The 27,066-nt window shown below is 40.0% G+C and overlaps 1 protein-coding gene across 18 annotated transcripts in view; it reads right to left on the bottom strand.

The window, feature by feature from the left end:
• Positions 1–27,066, bottom strand: part of LOC122565310 (protein unc-13 homolog A) — a 428,982-nt gene that overhangs the window by 2,291 nt on the left and 399,625 nt on the right. For 11 of the 18 annotated variants that reach the window (XM_043721144.1, XM_043721135.1, XM_043721136.1 and 8 more), the window contains 4 exons: positions 22,533–22,680; positions 14,334–14,390; positions 13,505–13,597; positions 6,592–6,751 (listed from right to left, as the gene is read on the bottom strand). In XM_043721144.1, coding sequence (XP_043577079.1) covers positions 6,592–6,751; positions 13,505–13,597; positions 14,334–14,390; positions 22,533–22,680 — 458 coding nt within the window. The remainder of the gene's footprint in view (positions 1–6,591; positions 6,752–13,504; positions 13,598–14,333; positions 14,391–22,532; positions 22,681–27,066) is intronic. The other 7 variants (XM_043721142.1, XM_043721140.1, XM_043721141.1 and 4 more) reach the window with 1 other exon arrangement.

The raw sequence follows: 27,066 nt of genomic DNA, 5'->3' as shown, positions 1-27,066 counted from the left end.
AGGCAGCATCCAAGGAGCAGGAGAATTGATGTTCTGGGCATAAGCCCTTCATCAGGAATGAGGCTTTTGGGCTGGGGCTGAGAGATAAATGGGAGGGTGGTGGGGTAGCAGGGTGGGGAGAGGAAAGAGGGAGAAGAGAAAGGTGGTTGAGAAAGCGATAGGTGGATGAAGGTGGTAGGTCAGAGGGGGGAGTGATGGACAGGTCTGGAGTGCGGTGCTGAGTGGAGGCTTGGGACTGGGATGCTTTGGGGAAATGAGAAAGCTGTTGAAGAACAGCCACAATCTCTCTCAAACTATTTCTATTTGTCTGTAAGTTGAATTGAAATAGTGTGTTTGTTACTCAAAGTAAAATCATAGTGCAGATTGTAGTATATAAGATGATCCCGTTTCATGGACGCTCCACTTTTCAGACAATAATTACATGTTTGAGTTGGCTTCAGGTCTGATGCATATGTATACTCTCATTGTAAGTTGGTGCATTGGATTAAGCAGGTAAGATTAAGAATGTACTTTTGCCAAATCTGGAGGTGGCTCCAAAAGGGGAAGGCAATTCGTAAGGATGGTAGACAGGTTGAGTTGGCAAAAAACTTGGCAGAAAGAAAGCTGTTTTTGGTTGCTGTGACTCAAATGAAGTGTTGGATTTTAAGAATTCTAAGTATGCAAAGAGAAGAAATTATATTTAGCGCAGTTTGTTTTAGGGGCCATAATAGGCTTTCAGTTCCCCAGCAAACAGTTGCTCCTATTAGGCAAGTTTATGTAAACTAATCTTTTTAAGGGGGCAAATATGGCAGTCAGTGGAGAGTGATATGCTTCTCCTGTCAGATGGTGGGGGATTAGGGAACAGTTGACTGTTCTGGAGACTCTGTCTGCAGGAGGTATGTTTGGATGTGTTTCATATCACACCATATGGATTGGCTGAAGAGGCAGCTGATATGATGGTTAGTAACTTGATGTGGTCACACTGCAGGTATAGACACGCAGATGGATGACTGTCAGGAGAGGTAGGAAGATAGTGCAGAAGTCTCGTGTGGTCCATTTCAAATAGAAATATTGTTTTGGGTATTGTTGGAAAATTAAGTAGCAACCAGATCTTGGGCACAAATTAATTTTGTCAAGATTCAAATGAGCAATTGGTTATAGGGGACTCTCCTGTTCAGGATGGATTATTACCCTCTGGTGCCAGGGTCAAGGACATCTTGGAGCAATGCAGCATATTGTCAAAGGGGATAGTGAGAAGCTGAAGTTGTTTTACACATTGCTAGGAATGATATAGGTAGTGAGAGAGCTTTGTGGAGTGGATATAGGCAGTTAGGTAGGACGTTAAAAAGCAGTAACTCCAAGGTAATAATCTCTGGATCACTGCTGGTGCCATGTAGAAATAGGCAGACAGGGCAGATAAATCAGTGGTTGAGGAAATGATGCAAGGGGCAAGGATTCAGATTTTTGGATCACTGTGCTCTTTCATACAGGTCTGTTCAAAAGGGGCAGGATTCACCTGAACTGGAAGGGGACTAATATCCTGGTGCTCCTTTGGGGGGGGGGGGGGGGGGGAGAAAGGGGATAGGGTTCCTAAACTAATGAGGAAAGAGATGAGAATGATTTGAAAGTTAAAAACAAGATAATTAAATAAGGCAGGCAATTGCAAGTCAGAACAAGGTAACTTATTTATTGCAATGCAAGAGGTAAGGCAGATGTACTCAGGGCATGTGTGTGAACATGGGATTGGGATATCATAGCAATTATAGAAACAACATAGTTGAGGGAGGGACATGATTGGCAACTCCATGTTCCAGGCTTTAGATGCTATATGATGAATAGGGAGGGAGGCAAGAAAGGGTAGGAAGTGATGTTTCTGATTAGGGAACACATCATAGCAGTACTCAAAGGATTTTCTGGGGGATCGTCCAATGAAGCTGTATGGGTGGAATTCAAATAAAAAGGAGATACAGAGGAACCTAGATTATCAGAGTACCAATTATCTGAAAATCTGATTATCTGAAGGAGATCTTGAGGTCCTGATAGAAACATTGCATCAATGATGTGTTTCCAAGAGTAATCGCATCTTTTGTTTAGTGATTAAATGGGCACTGTCTCCAAATGACTATCGGCCCGCCTGCCCCCCCCCCCCCCACATTTTACCTGGAGTTTTACATAGGGATGTACCCAACCCTGCCACCCCTGATAATCTCTCCACTCTCCAAGGCAGAGGTGGAACCTGTCAAAAAAATTGCATGTTGGTGTCCAGTTGGGGGCAGTGTTGGATGGGGTTGGGGGCAAGGGGCGGGGTGGGAGTCGATGTTCGTGTTGGGAGAGGGGGGGGAGGTGTTGGGAGTGGGGGTGCGGGGCCTCGTGCGCTGTGTGCTTCTGCAGTCTCCTGAACAGGGAGCAGACTTTAAAAACTCAGAGCCCCAGAGGAAAGGCATTTAATCAATTAACCGAATAATCTATTATCCGAACGAAATAGTGCCTGCCCATAATGTTCGGATAATCGAGGTTCCCCTGGTGGGATTGAGTGGTTTGTGCTGGCAAATGGGACTAGATCAGTTTAGGATATCCGTTCAGCTTGGATGAGTTTGACTGGTCTGTTTCCAAGCTGTACATTACTTATCCCTCGGAAAGAAATTTGCCTTTATTTTTAAACCTGCTGTGAACTCCCCAACTCTCAACAATGTGTTTGACTCAACTGGCCTTTGAAATGACCTAGCAAACCACTCAGCACTTACACCCCAAGGACTGTAGCAATTCAGAAGGTGACTTACCACTACCTTCAGCTTAATGAGGATTGAAACAATAAATGCTAGTCTTGCCTGCAATGCCCACATATCACAAACAGATAAAATAAAAGTTTAAGTAGGCTGGAAGGGAGGGATGCAGGAAAATGAAAGCAAAATATTAATGTGATAAACTGGGGGGGGGGGGGAAGAGATAAAGCAGAAAATAGAATTAAATGTGAAATGATGCATTTTGGGATTACAAAAAGTAACGTGATGCTGAGGAGAAGGATTTGTGGTTTCGGCTGACAAAACGTTTGAATCAGCATGTCAATGAAAGGCTACCAAACATTAATGTACTAGTTTCTTTTATGGTGTGAAGTATTGAATTTAAAAGACATAATGCAGTGATGAATCTAATATTCTCATCAGGACCATGATTGAAGATATGCATGTAGTTTTAAGATCCATACTTTAAATTGATACAATAGAGAGGTAGAGTGCAGATTCACCTAGGAGTACTGTCAGATGTGAAGAAATATAGCTATGACTTGCAAAATAGGGGCTTTTTAATTTTAAAACCAGGAAGGTTATGAATGATTTGATAGGTTTAAAATTTACATAGACTTAGGTCTGTATACATCGAAGTGAAGTGTTTCCAGTGATGAGGGCTGTAAAATGAAGGGGCATTTATTTAAGACCAACTGTGCATGATTTAAGACTGGAGAAATCTTTTTACATTGAGTTGTAAGGCTGTAGAATAATGTACTGACTGAAACAGAGACCATGGCAGCCATGGCAATGTGTGGTTGTGAACAGGTATCGAAATTAGAAACAAGACACCTACGTAGACTTATACAGGTAAATAGCAGACTGGGAGGTTGGTGTCAGGTAACACTTGATTCAGAATTCAAAACGAAAGCATCGAATGTCAACTTAATTCGGAGTGGTGCAGACTTAAAGGAGATAGGAGTCATTTTAGCAACACGGCTATAACCACAATGCATATAAAATAGAAATATCTTAAAATTAGAGTGGAAATCATTGCAAAAATCATTTGCAATTGAGGGACATGGACACATTAGGAGTGTGATTAACCTTGCAATGGAAAGTCAGTTGTACAGCATGGAAAAAGGCACTTTGGTCCACCTTGTCTGTGCTGACCAGATATCCTAAATAAATCTAGTACCATTTGCCAGCATTTGGCCATATCCCCCTAAACCCTTCCTATTCATGTACTCATCCAGGTGCCTTTTAATTGTTGTAATTGTACCAGCCTCTACCATTTTCTCTGGTAGTTCATTCCATACACACACAGACCACCCTGAGTGGAAAAAGTTGCCCGTTAGGTCCCTTTTTATATCTTTACCCTCTCACATTAAACAAATGCCCTCTAGTTTTGTACTCTCCTACCTTGGGAAAAAGTCCTTGTGTATTTACCCTATCCATGCCCCTCATGATTTTATAAACTTCTCTGTAAGGTCACCCTTTAGCCTCCAATGCTCCAGGGAAAATAACGCCAGCCTATTCAGCCTTGCCTTATAGTTCCAATCCTCCAACATCCTTAAATCTTTCTGCACATTTCCAAGTTTAATAATACCCTCCCTACTGTGGGGAGACTAGAACTGAGTGCAGTATAGCTGCAATATGACATCCTAACTTCTATACTCAATACACTGACCAATAAAGGTAAGCTGCCTTCACTATGCTGTCTACCTGTGACTCCACCTTCAAGTAACTATGAAACCATAGCCTAATGTCAATTCAGCAACACTCCCCAGGACCTAGCATTGTGTGTATAAATCCTGCCCTCCATTATCCTGCCAAAGTGCAGCACCTTTCATTTATTTAAAATAAACTCCATCTGCCACTCCTTGGCCCAATGGCCCATCTGATCAAGGTCCTGTTGTACTAATATAACCACCTTCACTGTCTACTATACAACCGATTTTGGTGTCATCTGCAAACTTAATAACCATTTCTCCTATGTTCACATCAAATCATTTATAAATGACAAGTAGTAGTGGACTCAGCACTGGTCCTTGTGGCACACTGTTGGTCAAAGGCCTCCAGTCTGAAAAACAACTCTCCACCACCACCCTCTGTCTCCTACCTTCAAGCCAATGTTGTAGCAAAATGGCTAGGTGTCCCTTGATTTTGTGTGATCTAACCTTATTAACTTGTCTGTCACATGGAACCTTGTCAAAAGCCTTGCTGAAATCCACATCGACTATGTCCACCACACTGCCTTCATCAATTTTCTTCGTCACTTCTTCAAAAAACTCAATTAAGTTGGTGAGACTATTTCCCATGCACAAAGCCGTGTTGACTCTCCTTAATCAGTCCTTGCCTTTCCTAATATATGTAAATCCTATCCTTCAGAATCCTCTCCACCAATATGCCCACCCCTGATGGCAGGATCACCGATCTATAGTTTCTGGCTTTTCTTTACCAACTTATCTGCCATATGCCTCCTTTTTTTTGACCAGAGCCTCAGTTTCTCTAGTCCTCCTGCATTCCCTACCCTACCAGCCTGGCCCTATACATTAACAGGAACATAACGCCTCATCTAATTTTTGAAGACCTCCCACTTTCCAACCATCCCTTTACTGCAAATAGCTTCTCCCAATCAGCTTTTGAAAGTTCTTGCCTAACACTGTCAAAATTGGCCTTGCTCCAATTTAGAAATTTAACTTTTCGATCAGATCTATCCTTTTTTCATAACTATTTTAAAACTAATAGAATTATTGTCACTGGCCCCAAAGTACTTCCCTACTGACACCTCAGTCATTTGTTCTGTCTTATTTCCCAAGAGGAGATAAAGTTTTGCTCCTTTTCTAGAAAGTTCACCTACATACTGAATAAGAGAGTTTTCTTGTACACACTTCAATTCCTCTCCATCCAAGCCCTCTACACCACAGCAGTCCCAGTCTATGGAAAGTCTAAAGCCCCTACTGTTACAAGCTTATCATTTTTATCAACAAAGATGTCCTGAACAATGTGCTTCAGTTTCTCGTTGACTACTTGGGGTTCTATAGTACAATCCCAATAAGGTGATCATCCCTTTCTAATTTCTCAGCTGCACCCAAATAACTTCACTGGATGTACTGCAAGGAATATCCTCCCTAAGTACAGCTGTAATGTTACCTGTAACCAAAAATGTCACCCTGCTTCATCCTTCCTTGCACATTAAGCTGCTATTTCTGTAATAGCTATGATATCCCAGTCCCATGTTCCCAAATGCTTATCCCAACCATTGACTAGTCTAGCCTTCTAATGAGACATCAATATTGTAATGATCTCATGCTGTTTACGGTCATGTCACAAATTGTATGCCTGAGTAATAAGCATAAAGTGTATCAAGAAACTTTTGTCCACTGGACAACCTCTCTAAAACCGAATCCGTCTGCATAATGGTACAACAAATTCTTTGCCTTGTTTGAACCCCTAATTGCTTGTCAGGTGAAACACTACAATCAAGGTTAACCTGTAGGTTATATAGGTGTATGAAGGATAAATGCTAATAGCAAGAGGTTTGACTTGAATGTTGGTTTCAAAAATGTATTTCTAAATCTGTTTATATTTGTCTTTTAAATTTCACCACTACTGTGCAATTTTTTTCTCTTTGTTCCCTATATCAAGTGAAAATGTGTACCTGGACTATTTGATTGTACATGTGATAATCCCAGAGAATTGTGATAATACATAATTAGGACTGGGCTGCTACTTAACTAATTAGAACAACATGCAATGATACACAAATTGGTTCAATGGATTTTCTGTTTTTAGGTAATGGACATCAACTTAACAATCATAGCACTTGCAACAATCAAATTGTATTAAACAAACATTTTGCAACACAGATTGAAAGGATACATACAATTGAAAGGTTTCATTGAATTTTGGAGCCCAGCTGTTGTTTTTGGATTTAGTGGCAAACCTCCTCTTCTTGTCACTAAGATGAGGTCCAATCATATTAACTTCAACGAATGGACGGAAGATGCCAGTTGTTTGCCACTTTAGATCATTAGCAGCCACAACTACAAAGAAAGGAAAACCAAAGATTTGCATAGAACATTGCAGTACAGGTCCTTTGGCCCTTGATGATTCCTCAGGTCAGTACAACAATCTATACTACACCATTCCTTTTTCATCCATATGTTTATCCAATTACATTTAAATACCCTTAAAGTTGGTGAGTCTACTACTGTTGCAGGCAAGCCATTCCACGCCCCTACTATTCTGAGTAAATAAACTACATCTGACATCTGTCCTATATCTATCACCCCTCAATTTAAAGTTATGTCCCCTTGTGCTAGCTATCACCATCCAAGGGTGGATAGTGAGAGCTTTTTTCCTATCTAAGAGTCATAAGATAATCAGAGGCTAAGTCACCTCTCAACCTTCTTCTCTCTAACGAAAGCAGACTCAAGTCCCTCAGCCTAACCTCATAAGCCCTTCGCTCCATACCAGGTAACATCCTTGTAAATTGCCTTTGAACCCTTTCCAAAGTTTCCACATTCTTCCTATAATGCGGTGACCAGAACTGTATGCAATACTCCAAGTATGGACATACTAGAGTTTTGTACAGCCGCAACATCACCTTGTGGCTCCAAAACTCAATTCCTCTACCAATAAAAGCTAAGACTCTGCATGCCTTCTTAACAACCCTATCAACCTGGGTGGCAACTTTCAGGGATCTATGTACATGGACACCAAAATCTCTGTTCATCTACACCACCAAGAATCTTACCATTAGTCCAGTACTCTGTATTCCTGTTACTCCCTCCAAAGTGAATCACCTCGCACTTTTCCACATTGAACTTCATTTGCCACCTCTCAGCCCAGCTTTGCAGCTTACCTTTGTCCTTCTGTAACCTGCAACATCCTTCAGCACTATCCACAACTCCACTGACATTAATGTCATCCACAAATTAACCCATCCTTCTGCCCCCTCATTCAGGTCATTTATAAAAATGACAAACAGCAGTGGCCCCAAAACAGATCCTTGCAATATAACACTAGTAACTGAACTCCAGGATGAACATTTCTCATCAACCACCACCCTTTGTCGTCTTTCAGCTAGCCAATTTCTGATCCAAACTGCTAAATCATCCTTAATCCCACATCTCTATTTTGTGCAACAGCCTACCGTGGGGAACCTTATCAAATGCCTTACTAAACATTCATATACTAGGAGAAGGTGAGTACTGCAGGTGCTGGAAATCAGTTGAGAGTGTGGTGCCGAAAAAGCACAGCCAGTCAAGCAGGGCTTATGCTCAAAACTTTGATTCTCTTCCTCGGATGCTGCCTGACTGGCTGTGCTTTTCTGGCACCACACTTTCGACTGAAATCCATATACACCACATCAACCTCTTTACCCTCATCCACCTGTTTGGTCACCTCCTCAAAGAACTCAAGGTTTGTGAGACACTACCTACCTTTCACAAAACAGTGTTGACTATCCATAATCGATGAATTCCTTTCCAGATGTTTACAAATCCTATCTCAAACTGTTTGGTTGTGTAGAAAATGTTGGAAGTAAAGCTCACTGGTCTATAGTTACCAGGGTAATTTGCTATCCTCCAGTCTTTTGGCACTATCCCTGGAGACTATGACAACATAAAGATCAAAAGCCGAAGGTTCTGCAATCTCCTCCCAATCCCATCTGGCCCAGGGAACTTTTTTTTCCCCACACTTTCCAGAATTGCTAACACCACCTCCTTGTGAACCTCAATCCCATTTAATCTATAGCCTGTATCTCCATATTCTCCTCCGCACCATTGTCTTTTTCCAATGTGAATTCTGACAAAAAATATTCATTTAGTGCTTCTCCTATCTCCTCTGACTCCATGCACAACTTCCTACTACTGTCCTTGATTGGCCCTAATCTTACTCTAGTCATTCTTTTATTCCTGATATTCCTACAGAAAGCTTTAGGGTTTTCCTTGATCCTATCTGCCAACAGCTTCTCATGTCCTCTCCTGGCTCCTCTTAATTCTCTCTTTAGGTCTTTCTTGGCTAGCTTGTAACACAAGTGCCCGAACTGAGCCTTCACATTTCCTCCTAACATAAGCTGCCGCCTTCCTCTGACAACTCGTTCAACTTCTTTAGTAAACTATGGCCCCCTCGCTCGACCACTTTCTCCCTGCTTGACAAGTATGTACTTATCAAGGAGACACAGTAGCTGTTTTCCTTGAATAAGTTCCACGTTTCAATTGTGTCCAAGCTCTGTAGTTTTCTTCCCCATCCTATGCATCCTAAATCCTGCCTAATTACATCATTGCATTTCCCCCAGCTATAACTCTTGCCCTATGTCTTTCCATCGCTAAAGTGAACATACACAAATTGTGGTCACTATCACCAAAGTGCTCACCTACCTCCAAATCTAACACCAGGCCAGTTTCATTACTCAGTACCAAATCTAATGTGGCCTCGCCCCCTTGTTGGCCTGTCGACACACTGTCAGGAAACACTCCTGCACGCATTGGACAAAAACTGACCCATCTAAAGTACTCTAACTATAACTTTCCAAATATTGAATGGAGATGCTAAAGTCATCCATAACAGCTACCCGGTTACTCTTGCTCCTATGCAGAATCATCTTTGCTATCCTTTCTTCTGCATCGCTGGAACTACTCTAGGACCTATAATATACTCCCACAAGGGTGACCTCTCCTTTCCTGTTTCTAACCTTAGCCCATACTACCTCTGTAGACGAGTCCTCAAACATCCTTTCTGCCACCATAATACTGTCCTTGACTAACAATGCCACACCTCCCCCTCTTTTACCATCTTCTCTGTTCTTACTGAAACATTTAAATCCTGGAACCTGCAACAACCATTCCTGTCCCTGCTCTATCCATATTTCCGAAATAGCCACATCAAAGTCCCAGGTACCAATCCATGCTGCAAGTTCACCCACCTTTATTCCAGATGCTCCTGGCTTTGAAGTACACTTTAAACCACCTTCCTGCTTGCCTTAAGACCACATTTTTGACCTCACTACCCAACCTCCTGGACACTGGAACTACAATTTAGGTTCCCATCCCCCTGCTAAATTAATTTAAATTCTGCCGAAGAGCATTAGTAAATTTCCCCCAGGATATTGGTACCTGTCTGGTTCAGGTGTGCACCATCTCATTTATAGAGGGCCCACCTTCCCCAGAAAGAGCCTCAATTATTCAGGTTATCTAAAACCCTCCCTCTGCCTCATCTCTGTAGCCACATATTCAACTCCTCTCTCCCTATTCCTTGCCTCGCTAGCACATGGCACAGGTAACCAAAGATAATAACTGTTTGTTCTAGCTCTAAGCTTGCACCCTGTACACCGTAGATTTAAATACCATCTCTTTATTTCAGAGCACGCAGAGTTTTGTTAAATTTTGCTCCAGAGGTCACAGGTGTGCCTTAGTGCAATAGATTCTTTTTCTACTAGTCCACGGTGTTGTTGTATCAAGAGATAATTAGACTATTTAATCCCTTCTTTATCACTAATACCAGCAGTATTTTGGAAGTGTACGGTTAGGCAGAAAAGACCCTCAAATCATTGCAAAAGTTTATCACTGAAATGTTTTGAGTAAAATTGTTTCCAAAAGGCATGGACAGCATTCGTGGCTCCCTGGACTATTACCTGCCATTTAAGATGATTAACTGTATACTTATATATTGTATCTTTTCTATTGCAGCCTACATTATAAAAACACAATGCTGGAAATATTCAGCAGGTCATGTAGCACCTGTGGGGAGATCAACAGAATTCACAGGCAGCATTTTCACAACATTGAAGGTACTGACATATGGCAAGAGGGGGATGTAATTGGGCAAGTTTGTCTTGCTGCCTCTGCAATTAATGGTGGGTGAGAAGATCCAGGGTGACTTTCTTGATTTGCACTTGAGTGTTCAATTAAGGGCTCTGCAAGTACTTGTAACTCATCAGTCCTGCAATTACCTGCCTCCCTTGCATGGGAGAAAGGTGGGAAACCCCCAGGATGACCTGTCCATCAATTTTGAGATGGGGTAGGAGGGATTCCAACTGCGCAATTATGGGAATAATCATAGGCAAGAGGGTGACCTCCATAAGAGGCCTGCTTCTGATCCCACTTTAACTCCTCCCACAACTCCCATGAGAAGGACATAAACCTCTCACTCCTGGATCTCCTTCTGAGTAGGCCTTGATAGGCAATCCTTAGGACCCAAAAGCTACTAAACTCTAGCTGGCAGATTCTGGTGACCTGGTGCACCATTGTTGAGGCATCTTTATAATGTATGAATCTTGTCCTCCATCTGCATGTAAGCACTTATTGAGTTAATAGGCAGATGATCTGGTCAGCTCTCTCATCAATGGGGTAGTGTTGTAGCTGCTACTTTGCATGTTAATCTGCACACTTTTTTAAAAAAAAAATCAAAAGCCATCGGCTTACATTTCAGGCCAATTGATCTTTTACCAGATCTGGAAAAAGGTAATGATGTAATCGATCACTCCTTGTTCAAATCCAATTAAACTCTAACTTTTCCTAGTTCTGATCTAAATTAGACAGATTCTTCTTAACATCTGAACTGAATTTTTAAGTTTGTGATTTTTGAGAAGATTTGTAGCTCAGGTTGAGTTTCAGATTATAAGTTTGCTCACTGAGCTGGAAGGTTTGTTTTCAGACATTTTGTCACTGCTAGGTAACATCATCAGTGAAGCACTGGTGTTTTGTCCCACTTTCTATTTGTGTGTCTTGGTCTCAGAAAACTAGCCACCAGGATAGACAAGCACCAACTAGCCACCAAAAGACATGACCCACTATCACTAGTATTCTCACAGAGATGAAGGACACCACTTCAACTGGGACGACACATCGATTCTGGGAAAGGGTAAATCGAGACACCCTCGGGAATTCCTGGAGGCCTGGCATTCAAACCGGAACTCCATCAATAAACACATCAATATGGACTCCTTTAACCAACCTCTGAGAAAAAGAACTGGAAATGATATCACACATCTTAAGAGACCAAGACACACACATATAAAGTGGGACATAACATCAGTGCTTCAATGGAGGCTCACTGATGATGATACTACCATAGTGATGAAATGTCTGAAAACAAACCTTCTAGCTCAGCAAACAAAATTACAACCTGAATTTCTAAGTATAAAATAATGAATACTACCTGGTCTACTTAAAGTATGCAATATTGTCTATAATAAAAGGATATTCATTATTCACTGTCTCAAAGACTTTTGGTTTAAGGCCTACATTAAGTTGATTAGCAACTATGGAGCCTGCAACTAAATTTATTCACTCTAATACTCAAGCTATGAAAGTGTAGCAGGTAAAGAATATTTATTTATTTCCAAACCATAATTAGGTGGGTGCGCCTGCTTCTTGGGACAATCTGTCTATTAGCAACAGCTGAGTCTGGGGGAAGAAAGATTGGGAAAATGTGAGGAACAATGGGGAAGCAACAACATGCTAAACTAAGTGAAAATTGGCAACTCTTACAGCTTCAAATATAGAAGAAAGTCATAAAAATGCAGAGACTTAAGTTTATATACTTTCTCATTATCATGGATTTCCAAAATATTTTAGTTGTCTACCAATTATCTATGTGGAATTTCATGACACTGCAACCTCTAGCTCACCTTTTGCTCACTGTGAGAAACTTCCCATTGGCTTTTTGCTAAATTTGGCTTCATACCAGCCAACTTTGTCTGTCTTGGTGGACTGAAAATGAGTCAGGGGACAGAGAAAGAAAAATAATTCTCTACTGTTGGGTGTTTCCCAGAATTGAGTCAACAACCGGGCCCAAGTATAATATTGGTCGCTGTAAATCTTACAGCTGGATTTTACTGGCATTATTGATTCCTTTGTGACTAGTGTGGATCAATGCAGCTTGTCACTTTTAATTATCTTTCTGTTTTATGGCTGAAGTGACATCTTAGCAATGTGGTTGACTAGTGATTGAAAATCTTCCAGCTGTAATTTGTGCAGTGTTGACATTTGTGACCTTATATTTTGATTTCACAATACACCAAACTTGCCAAAGGTTTTTAGAGTCTCTAATCCAGTAAATAGCTATTTCAGATGTTCACAGATTTGTTTAAACAAGAAGTGAAACAAATCCGCATTTAATATAGGAATAGAAGCAGGAGTAAGCCAATTCAATCCCATAATGTTTCTCTGTTATTCAACTTCATTATGGCAGATCTTCTCCCTCAGTGCCATTTCCTGCATTATCCCTATATCTTTGGCTTTATTATCTAGGAAATTCACTTCTGTCTCTTTACGGATTACTTCCTTGCAATATGCTATTCATTGATTCAAACTTTTACCTCAGCTATCATAAATATTCTTCCTGCATAAAGTCTGAGGAAATAACCAAGACAGTACAATTCTTGCAGTAACCCAGCACCATAGTGATATACTGCCTTCAACACATGGAGAGCTGATGGGTTCTAAGATTTTCCAGTTGCAGTTTTGTCAGACAGATATTTTAGATCCAAACAGAAAAAAGCTGTACTCTAAACAATAGATAAGTTTCCACAATCTAGCTCTAATCAACAATGACTGCAAGTATTGTCAAACATGTTAATGGCATAACACACAATACAGTATGTATTCATTTAATTAGTCTACAAGATTCTAATTTCACTCTGAATAGCAACTCCCATAATACTTGGATTTTACATAAATAGTAATTCTACTTGTTAAGATATTTGGAGGATGCAGGTTTTAATCTTATATCCATAAATTTTATTTTCAAAAATTGTGAAATTATATTACAGTTAGTTCATTCTAACCAACCTTTAACTGTGATTTTGTGTTCTCCGGTTCCTGGATGAGTGAAAAGTTCCACATGGATGGACACTTCTCCGACTGGATCATCCACACCAGATCCTATGGATTAATAGATTTAAAATCTAAAGACCACTTAATGATGATCAACTTTACACAGCATTCAGTGCAAGACTCACTATATGCGAAGTGAGCCCCAGTAAAGGGCTTAATTTAGTAACAGGGCAGTTCAATAAGTCACATGCTTAAACTCATCCCAATTGAAATACCTTTCCTCCCCAATTATCCCATTGCAAGCAAATTTTCAGCCATTATCAATGCCACTGGTTCTGCTCCGAGTTTGATGCAATTACAAAAACAGACACCAGTCTACATTCGAATCTGCATGACAAACGTAGTAATTCAGTTTGCTGGGAGTCAAATTACAGTTAAAATTATTTTAAACTTCGACAATAAATCCAAGTTGTGCTTAAACCAGTAGATTTTTAAGGACATGGTAGTGCTTCTGCTCCCCAGCAGATATTCCAACTTTTTTTCCTTTCTCCTTACAAACTGAATATATTATTTCAGAGGCAATTCCATTTCAGGCTCTTGCAAACATTTCCTTTTAGCCAAATGAAAAGGTTATCTATTATCACAATTGTAACAAGCAACCCACTACTGTGTATTTTGATTTTTCTGTAGGAAGCTGCATGCTGCAAAAACATGCACAGGACTACTCAATTTGGGGGTTGAGTACTAGATTCTTGAAAGTTCCACTTTGACATCAGCTGAACAGTTGTTTCAAGCCCGGGCAATCTAATGCTGCCATTAGTGGCAACATTATGCTCAAACGTACCCTTTTCAGGATAAACCTCCTCGCTATGGGTAAACCTAATACCCTTCCCACCATGCACTGAGTTGTGAAATCAAAGCCAGACAGCAGGCGAAAATGAAAGGAAGAAGAAACTGAAGTGAGAATACATATAAGAGACAGACATAGCAGTTAACCTAACAAACATATTTAGACAAATGAATATTATCAGAAAAAACAGTTCAGACACTCATAGGCTGCCAGCACTTAAGACAAAGATATCTACAAAGGTCAAATGACAATGCTGAAAACCATTTCACATTTCTTGATGGCAACTTTTAAGTCAAGATTATTGATTGGTTCATGTGATCTTTGACTTGGACTATTAATAGGATGTTCTATCCAAACATTCACTTATTAATGCTATGGATATTTAGCAGACTCAACAAATTAATAGATCAGCTGTTCTATAATTTTATTCAATTAAATATGCATTTTACATAGATTCACATTACAATCTCTCGAAAGGACATTTATACTTACTTGCTACTACCATACTTTATACTTTCAAAATAAAACACAAGCAGTTTGGCAGCAAGTATTGTGGATTGACTTTTCCAGATGTCCAATATAAACACTAAATAATTTGAATTATGGAGAAATTTGAATATTTTTGCATCATAAAAGCATGAAATAAATGAAAGCAAATTTCTACATAAAATTTGTTAACATGTTCATTATTACATTACTATGTTTTAGCAAAAAACCTCAATTAATTAACATCCAAATCCGTTTCAATTGTCAAATAAGGTGACCTTATTGATATTTAGCTGGGTTTAAGAATACTTTTTATGTCTGTAATTCCTTCAGATTGGAGACTAAAAATGAACTGGGAACAAGTAAAGTTTTATCTTAACCGGTTGACTTTGAAATTATTGTAAAGTTTTATTTCTTAATTCTTGGAACAAATTGCTTTTTTTTTTGCCCCTTCTTTGCTCTCTGGTTAACAAATTCTAACACTAAGTTAGTTGCAAAATTTGGTAAAGATCAACTTTTAAATCATTGACATTTGACCTTTAAACACATTACAAATTAGGACAAAAGATTATACATTGTGTAAGAAGACATTACAGTATGTTTTTGACATGTAAGCAATGGCATACTAACATGATTATCTCCAATAAATTTTTGCTTCACTTTTATGTCCAGCATCTTTCTTTTGATGATTAATTCCTCAGAGAAATGTTATCATCTTACAATCAGTTGAAATACTATCTTTTTACAAGGAAAAACTTCAGTTTAGAAGTTGGGAAATTTCTATTAATCTCCCCTGAAGTGTCAATTAAAAGCCATTAAATTTGTGCGGTATGGTATCTTGGGTTGAGGTGTAACCTCCATTTCTTGTAACAGCATCCAAAGATGACCTTTCAACTTAACAGCAATTAATCTGTATCAAGGGTACCTACAATAGTTCACAGTCAGAAACCACCAGTTCCACATCTTCATTGCAGATACCCAGTCCTATCTAAGTAGTACCTCTCCCATCCCCTCCATTTTCTAATTGGTTACGCTGGTTATCTGACATCCAATCCTGGATGAACAAACATTGTATCCGATTAAATATTGAGAATAATTAAGTCATTATCTTCAGAATATTACAACAAACTTTCTCCCCTACCATCAACTCCATCCCTCTCCCTGGACTGAGATTAAGATGGACCTTATGCAACTTAGATGTGATAGCAAGATGAACTTCTGATCACAAACACTCCATGACCAAAATTGCCTACTTACATCTCTGTAACATTGTCTATTTCCACTGTACAACTCATCTATTGCTGAAACTGTTGGTCAGTCTTTGCTACCTCAAGACTTTATTAGAATGTTCTCTTGGCTGGCTTCCTGTCTCCATCCTATATAAACTCTCTTTATTGTACTTGACATCACGCTTCACCCTAATGCAGAGTGACTTAGGTTGACTCCTGGTCTAACAGTGCCTTGATTTTAAAATGTTCATAGTGAGTTTCAAACCCCTTTACAGTCTCTCTCCATTTTTTCTGTAACCTCCTTCAGCATACAACCTTTTGAGACAACATTCAGATTCTAGTATTTTTCACATTCTCTATTCCATAAACTCCACCACTGATTAGTGTGTTTTCAATTGCCTAAGCCTTAGGATCTTGAATTCCTCCTATTGTCTACGTTTTGGACAATTCAGCCAGTTTATGTATTAAAAACACATTATCCAAGTGCTTATTGGTGAGGTGAACAAAGGGACTCAGTTTGTGGTTCAAATTCCAACAATATTTCCTCTTTATATAGCTCTGTTTGAAAGATAATATTAACCACAATGATCCACATGTTTGAGCTAGGCCATTGGAATCTCTTTCCTCTCTGATGTAGTGCTGGCTCTCTTCCATGAAGGTGAGTCTCGCAGGTCAAGGTGGATCTTCTCCTGGGTCTTGGGTTGCTATATGGTTTTCTGTCCTGAGTCTTGCTGCAGGTCTTGGCTGATGGGGGTGGCTTCCAGGTGCATGCTTTTATCTCCCTTCACCCCAGATATTCCTGAAGGTTCTGTGGCCTTTGGTCAGTACGGTTATGAGTGGACTGCAAAGCATCCAATGAGGTTGCGCCAACACACTTCGCTTGTTGCCATGTCAGGGAAGTATAGATTGTACATCCTAAGGTATTTGGCTGGAGATCAAGGTGCTAGCAAGTTTGATGATACTTCTCCAAAACACAACCCTTGGGCTGAATGTAATTGGTTCCCCTCAAACTTTTGAAATCTCTTTGACCTTGGTTTCCACTGTTCTCTGAAGCTGATAACTGCTGGCTGCTATTTTTTTCCAGTGTGGCCAATTTTCAGACAGGTCCAATTTTGTCGGATGTGGTTCAATTAAGAATGTCCAATTTTGGGCTGGTGGTCGCTTGACTACACTCCCCGCCTTGCTTTATCCTCTTTTGGATGTTTATCTACCTACATATCTTGCATACACCTTTTTGTGGCTGGTTTCAAACCTCCTTGTTGACATTCCTGCAAAGCTCATATACAAACACATTTCTGTTAGTTCAAATATCGCTATAGTCTTGCTGCATTTGACTGCATCATTCAAGACTCCACTTCCATCTATTGGGCAAACTTAATTCCAATCTCTTTTTTAATGTATAAAGCTCTATCAAAATACAGTTAAGTGAATTGAGGTCAAAACAACACAATACAGGCAGTTAACAGCTTCAAGAATTATGATTAAGAGGTGATCAGTAAGTGGAGTTTTGTTCTGTTTGATCAAATTCTATTCGATTGTTAGTTTTAATAGGAATTTAGAAAATATACTTATTTTCCAAATTTAGTAATTTAGTTCAGTTTAGTCAAAACTGAATTGAGTGTTTACAAAATAATTATAATTTAAACTAATGTTTGGACATTTACAAAACTGGAGAAAGACTATCTGAACTGTTGCAACCACCATTTAAAGATTTCAATATATAAAGTTTCTTAAGTCTGTAATTATAATGTGCTTGTTATTAATTCAAATATTTTATGCTTTACTGTAAATAAAGTGTGGTTTTGTGTTTGAGTATCACTATCAGGGTCAGCCTCCACTGTCTTGAACTGTTGCTGTTCATGTGCTGAGGGAGAAAGTTCCAGGATTTTGAATCAGCAACAGTGAAGCAACCCTTATATTCCAAGTCTGGATGATGAGCAACTTGAAAGAAAACTTGCAAGTGGTGGTGTTTCCAGTACCTACTGTCCTTGTTCCTTCGGGTGATAGAGGTCATGGATTTGGAAGCTACTGCCTTACCGGGTTGCTGCAATGTACCTTGTAGATGCCACAGTACATTATTAGAGGGAGGGATATTTAAGGTATTGGATGGGTTGCTGTTAGGCTGGGTTGCTTTGTCCTGGATGGTGTTGAGCTTAGGTATTGTTGGATCTATATTCATCTAAGCAACTGGAGGTTTCCAATTATAATCATGATTTTTTGCTTTGGTGATTTAGTCTAATGTAGTAATGAGATCTGGAACTAAATAAATGGCCCTAGTGGAACCCAAACAGAGTACACAAGAGCAGCATCAGTGAATAGGTGCCAGTTGATTGCGTTGTTGGCCATGCCTTCCATTGTTTTGCTGCTGATTGAGTGTGTATTAATAGGTATGCAATTGGCTGGATCAAAATCATCCTTTTTTAGACAGGGTGTACAGGACAATTTTCCACATTGTCAGATAGATGCTGGCATCCTAGCAGTATCTTGGATAAGGTCCTGGTTAGTTCTGGAGCTCAAGTCTTCAATAATATAACCTGAATGTTGTGAGGGCCTGTAACCTTGCCGTGTCTAGTGTTAACTACTTCTCTATCATGTTGAGTGAGTGCATTGAGTTGTATAAAGATGGCCATCTGTGGTCTTGGTGACCTTAGGATGAAGAAGAGATGGATCATCTAATTCCACTGTTTAGAATTAGTCCCGTGTTAGTTTTACAAGATTGACAGAGTGGTGAGGTAGTGATAAGCGAACACAGATGGTGGGTACGACCTGGTTGGAGGAATGAATCCAGTTGGCAACTGGAAGGAATGGAAGGGTGGAGGGGGGCTGGAAAAGGACTTGTGGGATGGAAAGGGAGGCTATTTGAAATTGGAGAACTCGGCTGTTGTCACCTCCAGGCTGTAGTCTGCCCAGGTGGAAGATAAAGTGGTGTTCCTCCAATTTGCGGTCTGATTCATTGTGGCAATGGAGGAGTCTGAGGATGGACATGTCAGAGAGGGGATCGAAAGGGGAATTGAAATAAACGTTGACTGGGAGGTCAGGGTGGCCTGGCTGAGATGTTTGGTGAAACATACCCTTTAATTTTAAGTTTCCTCTCAGTCATTGCCCATTCCTTCCATCTACCAAGTGGCTTCATTCCTCCCATTGACCAACCCAGTTATACTCACCACCTGTGTTCACCTATCACAACCTCACCAATCTGCCCCTCTCCCCACCCAAAACACCCTCCCCATCCCCCCCTTTATCTGCAGCTCCCCCTACCCCCACCTCCATTCATGATGAAGGGTTATATCTGTAATGTTGACTTCTCCACCTCCTGATGCCACCTGGCTTGCTGTGTTCTTCCAGCCTCCTGCTTGTCTACCTTTGATTCCAGTACTGTTCCTAGCATGTTCTCCTATGTTCTTCACTAAACAGGTTTGATCCTGATCTTAATGGTAATGAGAGAACAAGGAATATTCTGGCTCATGAGGTTAATGGGTGCCCAATTTTGAGCTGCACAATCTATTCCAAATCTGTTCCATTTAGCATGGCTATAGCAGAAGTCCTCAATGTTAAAATGTGACTTCATTTCCATACTAACTGTGAGGCATCTCTAATACCATCAAGAACAGTTGCATTTGTGACGGGTAGAGTGGTGAAGGTGAGGACCAGAAGGTAACTCCCTCTGGTTTATTCCCTTGCTACTTGCCACAGGCGCAGTTTGGCAGCTATTTCTATTAGGTCAAGGCCACACAGCAGAGTAGGGGTGCAACCAAACCACTCTTGGTGATTTCATTTGAAGATGACCACTCACAACATTCTCTGGCATTGCTACCCTCAGTTTAACATGGAGCAGCAACGATCCATCATTTGAGGGAGGGCATGGGAGGTAATTAACCAATTTTCTTGCCCATGTTTGACCTTATGCCATGAGAAAACATGAAATCCAAACTGCTCTGGACCCAATCAGACACCCCTTCACACAGGATCTGATCTGACCATTCAAACTATCTGAATCTGAACACCTCCCATCCTGCAATGCTCTGTCCTTGGATTCAACACTACATTCGTAGTTTGACACAGACCTGAACTATCCATCCAATGCCTCCTGATCCACAAGACCACCCCCTTCATCTGACCACTCCCCAGAGCTACCCTTAAGCACTCATCCACGTAACCTACCATTCTCCTTATCTACCTGACATCCTGCTTCATCACTGACCATACACTCCATCCCCATTTGTCTACCATCTTAAACCCCACAAGCTATTGATACCTTTAACTCCTCAGCCACCTGGCAGCCTTCCCCCATCACTCATTTACATGAAATGTTTGTGTTCTCTTTGCTGTTGTCAGGATCTTTTTAATCTTGGAATATAACAGCTAATATAAAAAAAAAGTGCATGGTTTCAATGCCAGTATACACAGCACTGGTTGTGGATTCCTAGCCTGGCTAGATTACATCAGTTGGGAAGGCTCCTGACTCAAACATTCGTACAGAAATTTCTTCAAAAATAGTGCATTTCTCTTGTCCAATGCAGGTTGGAAATAAGGCTTTCAACTTTGGATGATCTGGGTCATGAGGTAACAAAATAAAGGAACTACATGGCTGCTTAGCTGAGTATCTTCCATTGCTCACAGCCTCAGCAAAACTATGTTATCAAGTGTTAATGACACATGGCTGCAGTGAAAATGAGTTGTGCCAAGTCTAGGCAAAATAACAAGATACTCTGTTATTTTGTTTACTTGTTGGTGAATTTCTACAGGTCACCTCTAAGGGGTGGATTAGTTGACATAGTGAATACCAACTGATTTGCAGTGCACTGAGAGATTTCACTCAATCTACGGATTAAACACTCAAATTAAAGCAAAGTACTGCAGATGCTGGAAATCTGAAACAAAAACATGAAGTGCTGAAGAAGAGGTCTTCAGCAAAGTCATACTAGCCCCAAAATGTTTACTGTTTCCTGTCTCCTCAGATGCTGCCAGGCCTGCTGATTTTCTCTTTTTTATTTCATGATCTGTGGATTAGCTTGCAGTGATAGTCACTGAAATATTTATGGAACTGCCACTAACATGCAAACACAAATTCATTTTTTTTGTTCCCAAAATTATCTGCCTTTCCAATCACCGGACTTCTAAATTTTGCTATCTGAACAGCGCATCTGAACACTTAAGTTTTCTAAATAATTATGATATTTTTTTAAATGACATAACCTTAATTATATGTGGTCCAATATCTGTTAAACAGCAAAAATGTATGATTTGAACACATTGCATATTATTTTAAGTCCTTAGAATATTGAAGTAATTAATTGATATTAACAATCTTGCCTTGCATTGACAGCAAAGTAATCCAGGGATGGGGTTTATTCAAATATCCTTCAAGATCTGTATCAATAGTCAATGTCTGGCTAAGAAATTATTTTCTAGTTATTAATAATTAGATGTTGAAATATATAAAAATACATTGCCTGAATGCATGAGTTCATGGTGGACTTTGTATTTGACAGTAATCAAATAAGTCTATTCAAAGAGTGCAATTTTGGATAGAAAGCTATACTCAAAGGTTAGTAAGATTGCAATATGTCTAGATACAAGTATTGAAAAACTAGAAACTTATCATTCAATCAGGAAATGACTATGTTTGGAAGTTGCTGGTAGCTGAGCTATTTCTGCTTGTATCTACTCCCAGTCGACTATATCCTATGAATACCTTACTTTTTAGAGCTTCTTTTCTCATGTTCACCAAATAAATACCAGATAAAAGATATAAAAAAGATTGCATAGTCTAATTAACTAACTGAAGTCTGTAAGTCAGAGCTTTCTCAAGAGCCGAATAACAGCATCATCAATGAAAGATTTGCCTTGATGATTAAATATTATTTATATACAGATTTGCTTAACAAAATAAATTAATTCCAACTCTACAAAATTGTTGGCAGTTGACTGTGTAATATCTTCAAAAAACAGTTTTGCTTTTTCACAGTTTTCTGTGGCATAACTGCATAGAATACAGTTGTTTCCTTTACAAACCACATTAGCATTTATGAAAATTTAATTATTTCCTAATTAAATTTAAAGTAGTATTAAAAAAACAAATACATATATTCTTGGATTCCTTTTATTGTTTTAGGTTTGCAAACATTTCACTCAAATTACAAATATAAATCCCACCATTATGGTCTTGAGGCATATATCAATGCAACTATGTTTCAACCAAAGAAGTGTCAAAGCAGAAACCACAGACAAATCAACAACAGCAATTCAAGTAATTCTGGTGCTTATTTTATCTCAGTATATTTGTTTCTAGAATGGAGCATTTTAATATCCATTAATGTGGTCAGTTATAGTAAGCTTTCATAATAATTAGTTACTATAGCTGTTAACTGTATCTAAATAGTACAGAACATGCAATAAAAATGAACTAAAACAATAAGACTGTTTGGAGGCTAACATACATCTAGCAGAGAAACAGATCAATTGAAACTGTACTTACCCTGAGATGACTGAGACTGGATAAATGTTTTAATAAGGGTGTCAGTAGCCTGCGTGTACAGTGACAGAGCATACCGTAGAGACTGCAGATCTGGGCTCTTTTCTAAAAAGGTCTTCTTCAGGCCAACTCCACCAGCATGGAAATATTGCTAAATCATTTAATACCTCAGTTAACTCAATGAATCTTACTGAATATCACAAACCTAAAGCTTAATATGATATATCAAATCAAGCTAAGGACAATTATTCTTTTTTGTCAACATGACTATTATCTATATTATAAAAGTCATCTGAGCTGTAATGATGAAAATGAAGTCAATCATAATTTTTCAGAAAGATTAGATAAACACTGAAATATTGTTAACAATGAGTGAGAAATAAAATTACAGTAAACAGCTGCAATGTGGAGTTGTACGTGAATAAGGTAAATGATTCAAATGGATTCCTTTGCAGCTTCTCTCTAGATCGTCTATATTAAAATAGTTAGCTTGTATGTTGTATAAAAATCTATTATAATTTGAAATGCTCCTTTTAATTCTCCATCTCAATCCATTATACTTTCTCTCAAGAGTCACTTCCAACTATTCTCCCATAATCTCTCCCGCTACATAAACTCCCTTGCCCATTTCACAGTTACTCTACATTGATCCTAAGACTTATGTAGGGGTGCTACTCTTATTGTGCCAGTCACGGATAAAACCAATTCTGATTACTTGCTCCAGCCTTTAATATTATCATGGCACTGTTCCTACCTTTTCCCCATACCCTTTGATCCCTTTAGCCCTAACAACCATATCTGACTCTTTCTTGAAAACATTAAATGTTTTGGCCTCAACCACGTTCTACTACGGATAGTTCCACAGGCTCATCACTGTCTGGGTGAAGAAATTTCTCCTCATTCAATCCTAAATGGCATACCCTGTATCCTTAGACTATAATCCCTGCTTCTGGACTCCCCATTCATCATGGATAATTTTCCTGTGTTTATCCTATCTAGTCCTGTTGGAATTTTACAGGTTTCTAGGAGATTCTTCCCACTCCCGCCACTTTTAAACTTAATTAAAACAGTCTTTCTTCATACATCAGTCCTGCCATCCCATGCATCAGTTTGGTAATCCTTCATTGCATGTCCTCCATATTCCTCAGATAATGAGACCAAAGCTGAACACGATATTCCAGCTGTGGTCTCACCAAGGTCTCTTACATCTTCAACTACCATATTTCTCCTCCCTGATCCCAATATTACTTCTGAAAATGTGTTGCTGGAAAAGCGCAGCAGGTCAGGCAGCATCCAGGGAACAGGAGAATCGACGTTTCGGGCATAAGCCCATCTTCGAAGCCCTCCTGAAGAAGTGCTTATGCCCGAAACGTCGATTCTCCTGTCCCCTGGATGCTGCCTGACCTGCTGCGCTTTTCCAGCAACACATTTTCAGCTCTGATCTCCAGCATCTGCAGACCTCACTTTCTCCCCAATATTACTTCCCCTAATTTCACTCTGGAAGAAAAGACCTTTCCCAGTTCATCCACACCTGCAATTTCAAAATTCCAGTTATCTAGTCTTTGGCCCTCTGTTCACCTTTGATGCCCGAGGGTCCATGAAAACAATTTATTGGTCTCAACCTTGTAAGAATTTCACCTCTGCTCCTTTAAATCCTAGGATGGAAAACTGAAAGTTTCTGGCAACAATCGGTTTAGCCATTCATTAGTAGCTGTGGTTGGACTGCATTACACATCAGCTCCTCCTTTCATCTCGCAAAACTGCTCACCCAGGGTCACTGCAAAATTGCAAAATTAACTTTGGATTTCTTCATTACAAACTGTCTCGTTAATTTTCTCTGAGCTACCTTCACCTCTAAGAACTTCTCTCTAAGATTGCTACAATTGCTGTGAAATTCTTTCCCCAAACTTCTGCAGCTCTCTTTTCTTTTTTTAAGATACTCTTTAAATCTGACCTCTTTAACTTACCCTTCCCTAAAATTGGTTTGAGGTTTGGTGTCAAATTTACCTTGACAGTTCTCCTGTCATGCTCTTTGGCATGTTTTACTCTGTTTACAGTTGTATAAAAATGCAGGTTATTGTCATTTCAAAGCAAATAAATGGCTTAAATATGGGAAATTAGATAGAAAGGCTATTTCTAGGAGCTGAGAGACCAAGAAGTAAGGGACATAGGCATATGATTAAATGTAGGAGATATAGAACAATCGGAAGTTATTTTTTCACAGGATTGAAAGATACTGAAATTCAATTCCAGGATTAATATTGAGATAGAATCATGGTAACATTCAGAGGGAAGTTGGAAAGATTGATAATAGAAAAGGGGTTGAAGGAAAATGGAAGAAGGGGTAAATGTTAAGAGAACAATTGAGGATAGGGGTAAACATCAACACAGATTACTTAGTTGGAAGAGTCTGTTTCCCTGTTCTAGTGTCTATTTAATATGACTTCTACAATGAGGGCCTTTCAGTGGCATCACCCATTTTATCAACCAGAGACTGTAAACATACACACAGTTCATAAAAGAGCATGGGGATTGGCAAGAGGTAATAAGATTAGTAATTGATTGGTGAATCTGTTCATATTTATCTTTAAAAACTGGGGTAACTTACTACTAAAACCCTAATGTTACTAATATTAGGAGAAAGTGAGGACTGCAGATGCTGGAGAGTGTTGTGCTGGAAAAGCACAGGTCTGGCAGCATCCAAGAAGCAGGAGAATCAACGTTTCGGGCATAAGCCCTTCATCAGGAATGAGGCATTTTAGTAGTTGTAGTAGTAAGCTTTAATAACCATAGCGGAGTTTAATATAAGTAATAGGGTTTATTAATAAATTAAGGAAAATAAATTACACTTGGGCCTTATTAATTATGAAGCAATTAAGAAAAATAAATTAATTTTTAAAAAAATGATAGGTCAGCTTTTTCGCAACAGAGAGCGGTGGGAGCTGGGCGGAAGTTCAGAAGGAGCGCAAAGCCGGTCGGGAAGGTAAGTGATTACTATTAGAGTGGGTGTGTTCTAAACCCCAGGTCCTACAAAGTAGGGTCTCCCTCCCTCCTCTAACCTTAATTAAGAGTCCACAGACGTGCCACAAAAAGAGGGTCTAAGGAAGTTTAGATCGAAGAGTGAGGCTTCAGCTCAGGACTCTTTGACAAGGAGGTTGAGTGGAGTGATTACACCACAGTTGAAGAGGGTGAAGACATGACTGCCCAGCTGGTTCAGTGCGCTACGTGCTTGATGTGGGAGGTCAACGACTCTGGTGTGTCTGGCTCGTATATGTGTGGAAAGTGTGTGCACATTCAGCAATTGACCGAACATATTGTAGCGCTGACAAAAGAACTCGAAGACCTTAGGCTCATCCGAGAAAACGAGATCTTTCTGGACAAGACCTTCAGCGATGTTATTACACCAATCATCCCAGAAGAGAGCAGAAGAGAGCAAATGATGAGGAAGGCAGAGAGGAGACAGGTGCAAGAGACCTCGGGAGTAGTACCCGTCAGGAACAAGTTGAAGCTTTTGGAAGCAGAGACTGATGACACTGCCAGTTCGCAAAGCGGCCAAGTTTGTCAATCAAAAGTTGCTGCAGAGGCAGAGCGGAAGAGTCTGACATCGCACAGAGCCGTGGTAATAGGGGACTCCATCGTGAGAGGAACTGACCGGGGTTTTTGCGGCAGCAGACGGGATTTAAGGATGGTGTGTTGCCTTCCTGGTGCTAGAGTGAAAGACATCGCGGACAGAGTGCAGAAAATCCTCAAGGATGAGGGTGAAGAGCCAGAGGTGGTGGTACATGTCGGCACAAATGATGTCGGGAAGAAGAGGAGGAACATACTACAGCGAGACTTCGGAGAACTAGGAAGAAGGCTGAAAAGCAGGATGTCCAAGGTGGTTATCTCCGGTGTGCTTCCAGTTCCTCGGGCTAGTGTGGCCAGAAACAGGGAGATAATGGACTTGAACGTGTGGTTGGGAAACTGGTGCAGGAAGCAAGGATTTAAGTTCTTGGGTCACTGGGGTATATTTTGTGGTAAACATAAATTCTACAAGAGAGACCCTTGCACTTTAATAGGTTAGGGACCAGTATTCTGGCAGGCAGTTTAAATGTAGCGGTGTTGCAGTAGAAAACCTAAGTAGCGGGGGGGAGGGGACAAGCTGGATGTTTAAAAAGGAAATTGAAGGGAAAGTTAGAACAAGAGAAGTCAAGAAAGACAACTGTATTAATGAGGCAGAAAACTCGGAAAGGCATCATGCTGGAAGGTTGAGTGAAATAAGGGTTGATGGGAAGGGTGAGAGCAGTAACAAATTAAAAATACTATACATGAATGCACGAAGCATTAAACGTAAGATGGATGAGCTTGAGGCTCTTTTGGAAATTGGCAGATACGATATTGTGGGAATAACTGAGATGTGGCTTCAAGTGGACAGGGCCTGGGAAATGAATATTCAAGGATACACGTGCTACCGTAAGGACAGACTGATGGGCAGAAGGGGGGGAGTGGCCTTGTTGGTAAGGGACGATATTCAGTCCCTTGCGCGGGGGGACCGAGA

This window comes from Chiloscyllium plagiosum, chromosome 31 (assembly GCF_004010195.1).
Source record: "Chiloscyllium plagiosum isolate BGI_BamShark_2017 chromosome 31, ASM401019v2, whole genome shotgun sequence".
Lineage (NCBI taxonomy): Eukaryota > Metazoa > Chordata > Chondrichthyes > Orectolobiformes > Hemiscylliidae > Chiloscyllium > Chiloscyllium plagiosum.
Note: the sequence above shows the minus strand (reverse complement) of the source record. Positions and strands in the feature narration are given on the sequence as shown.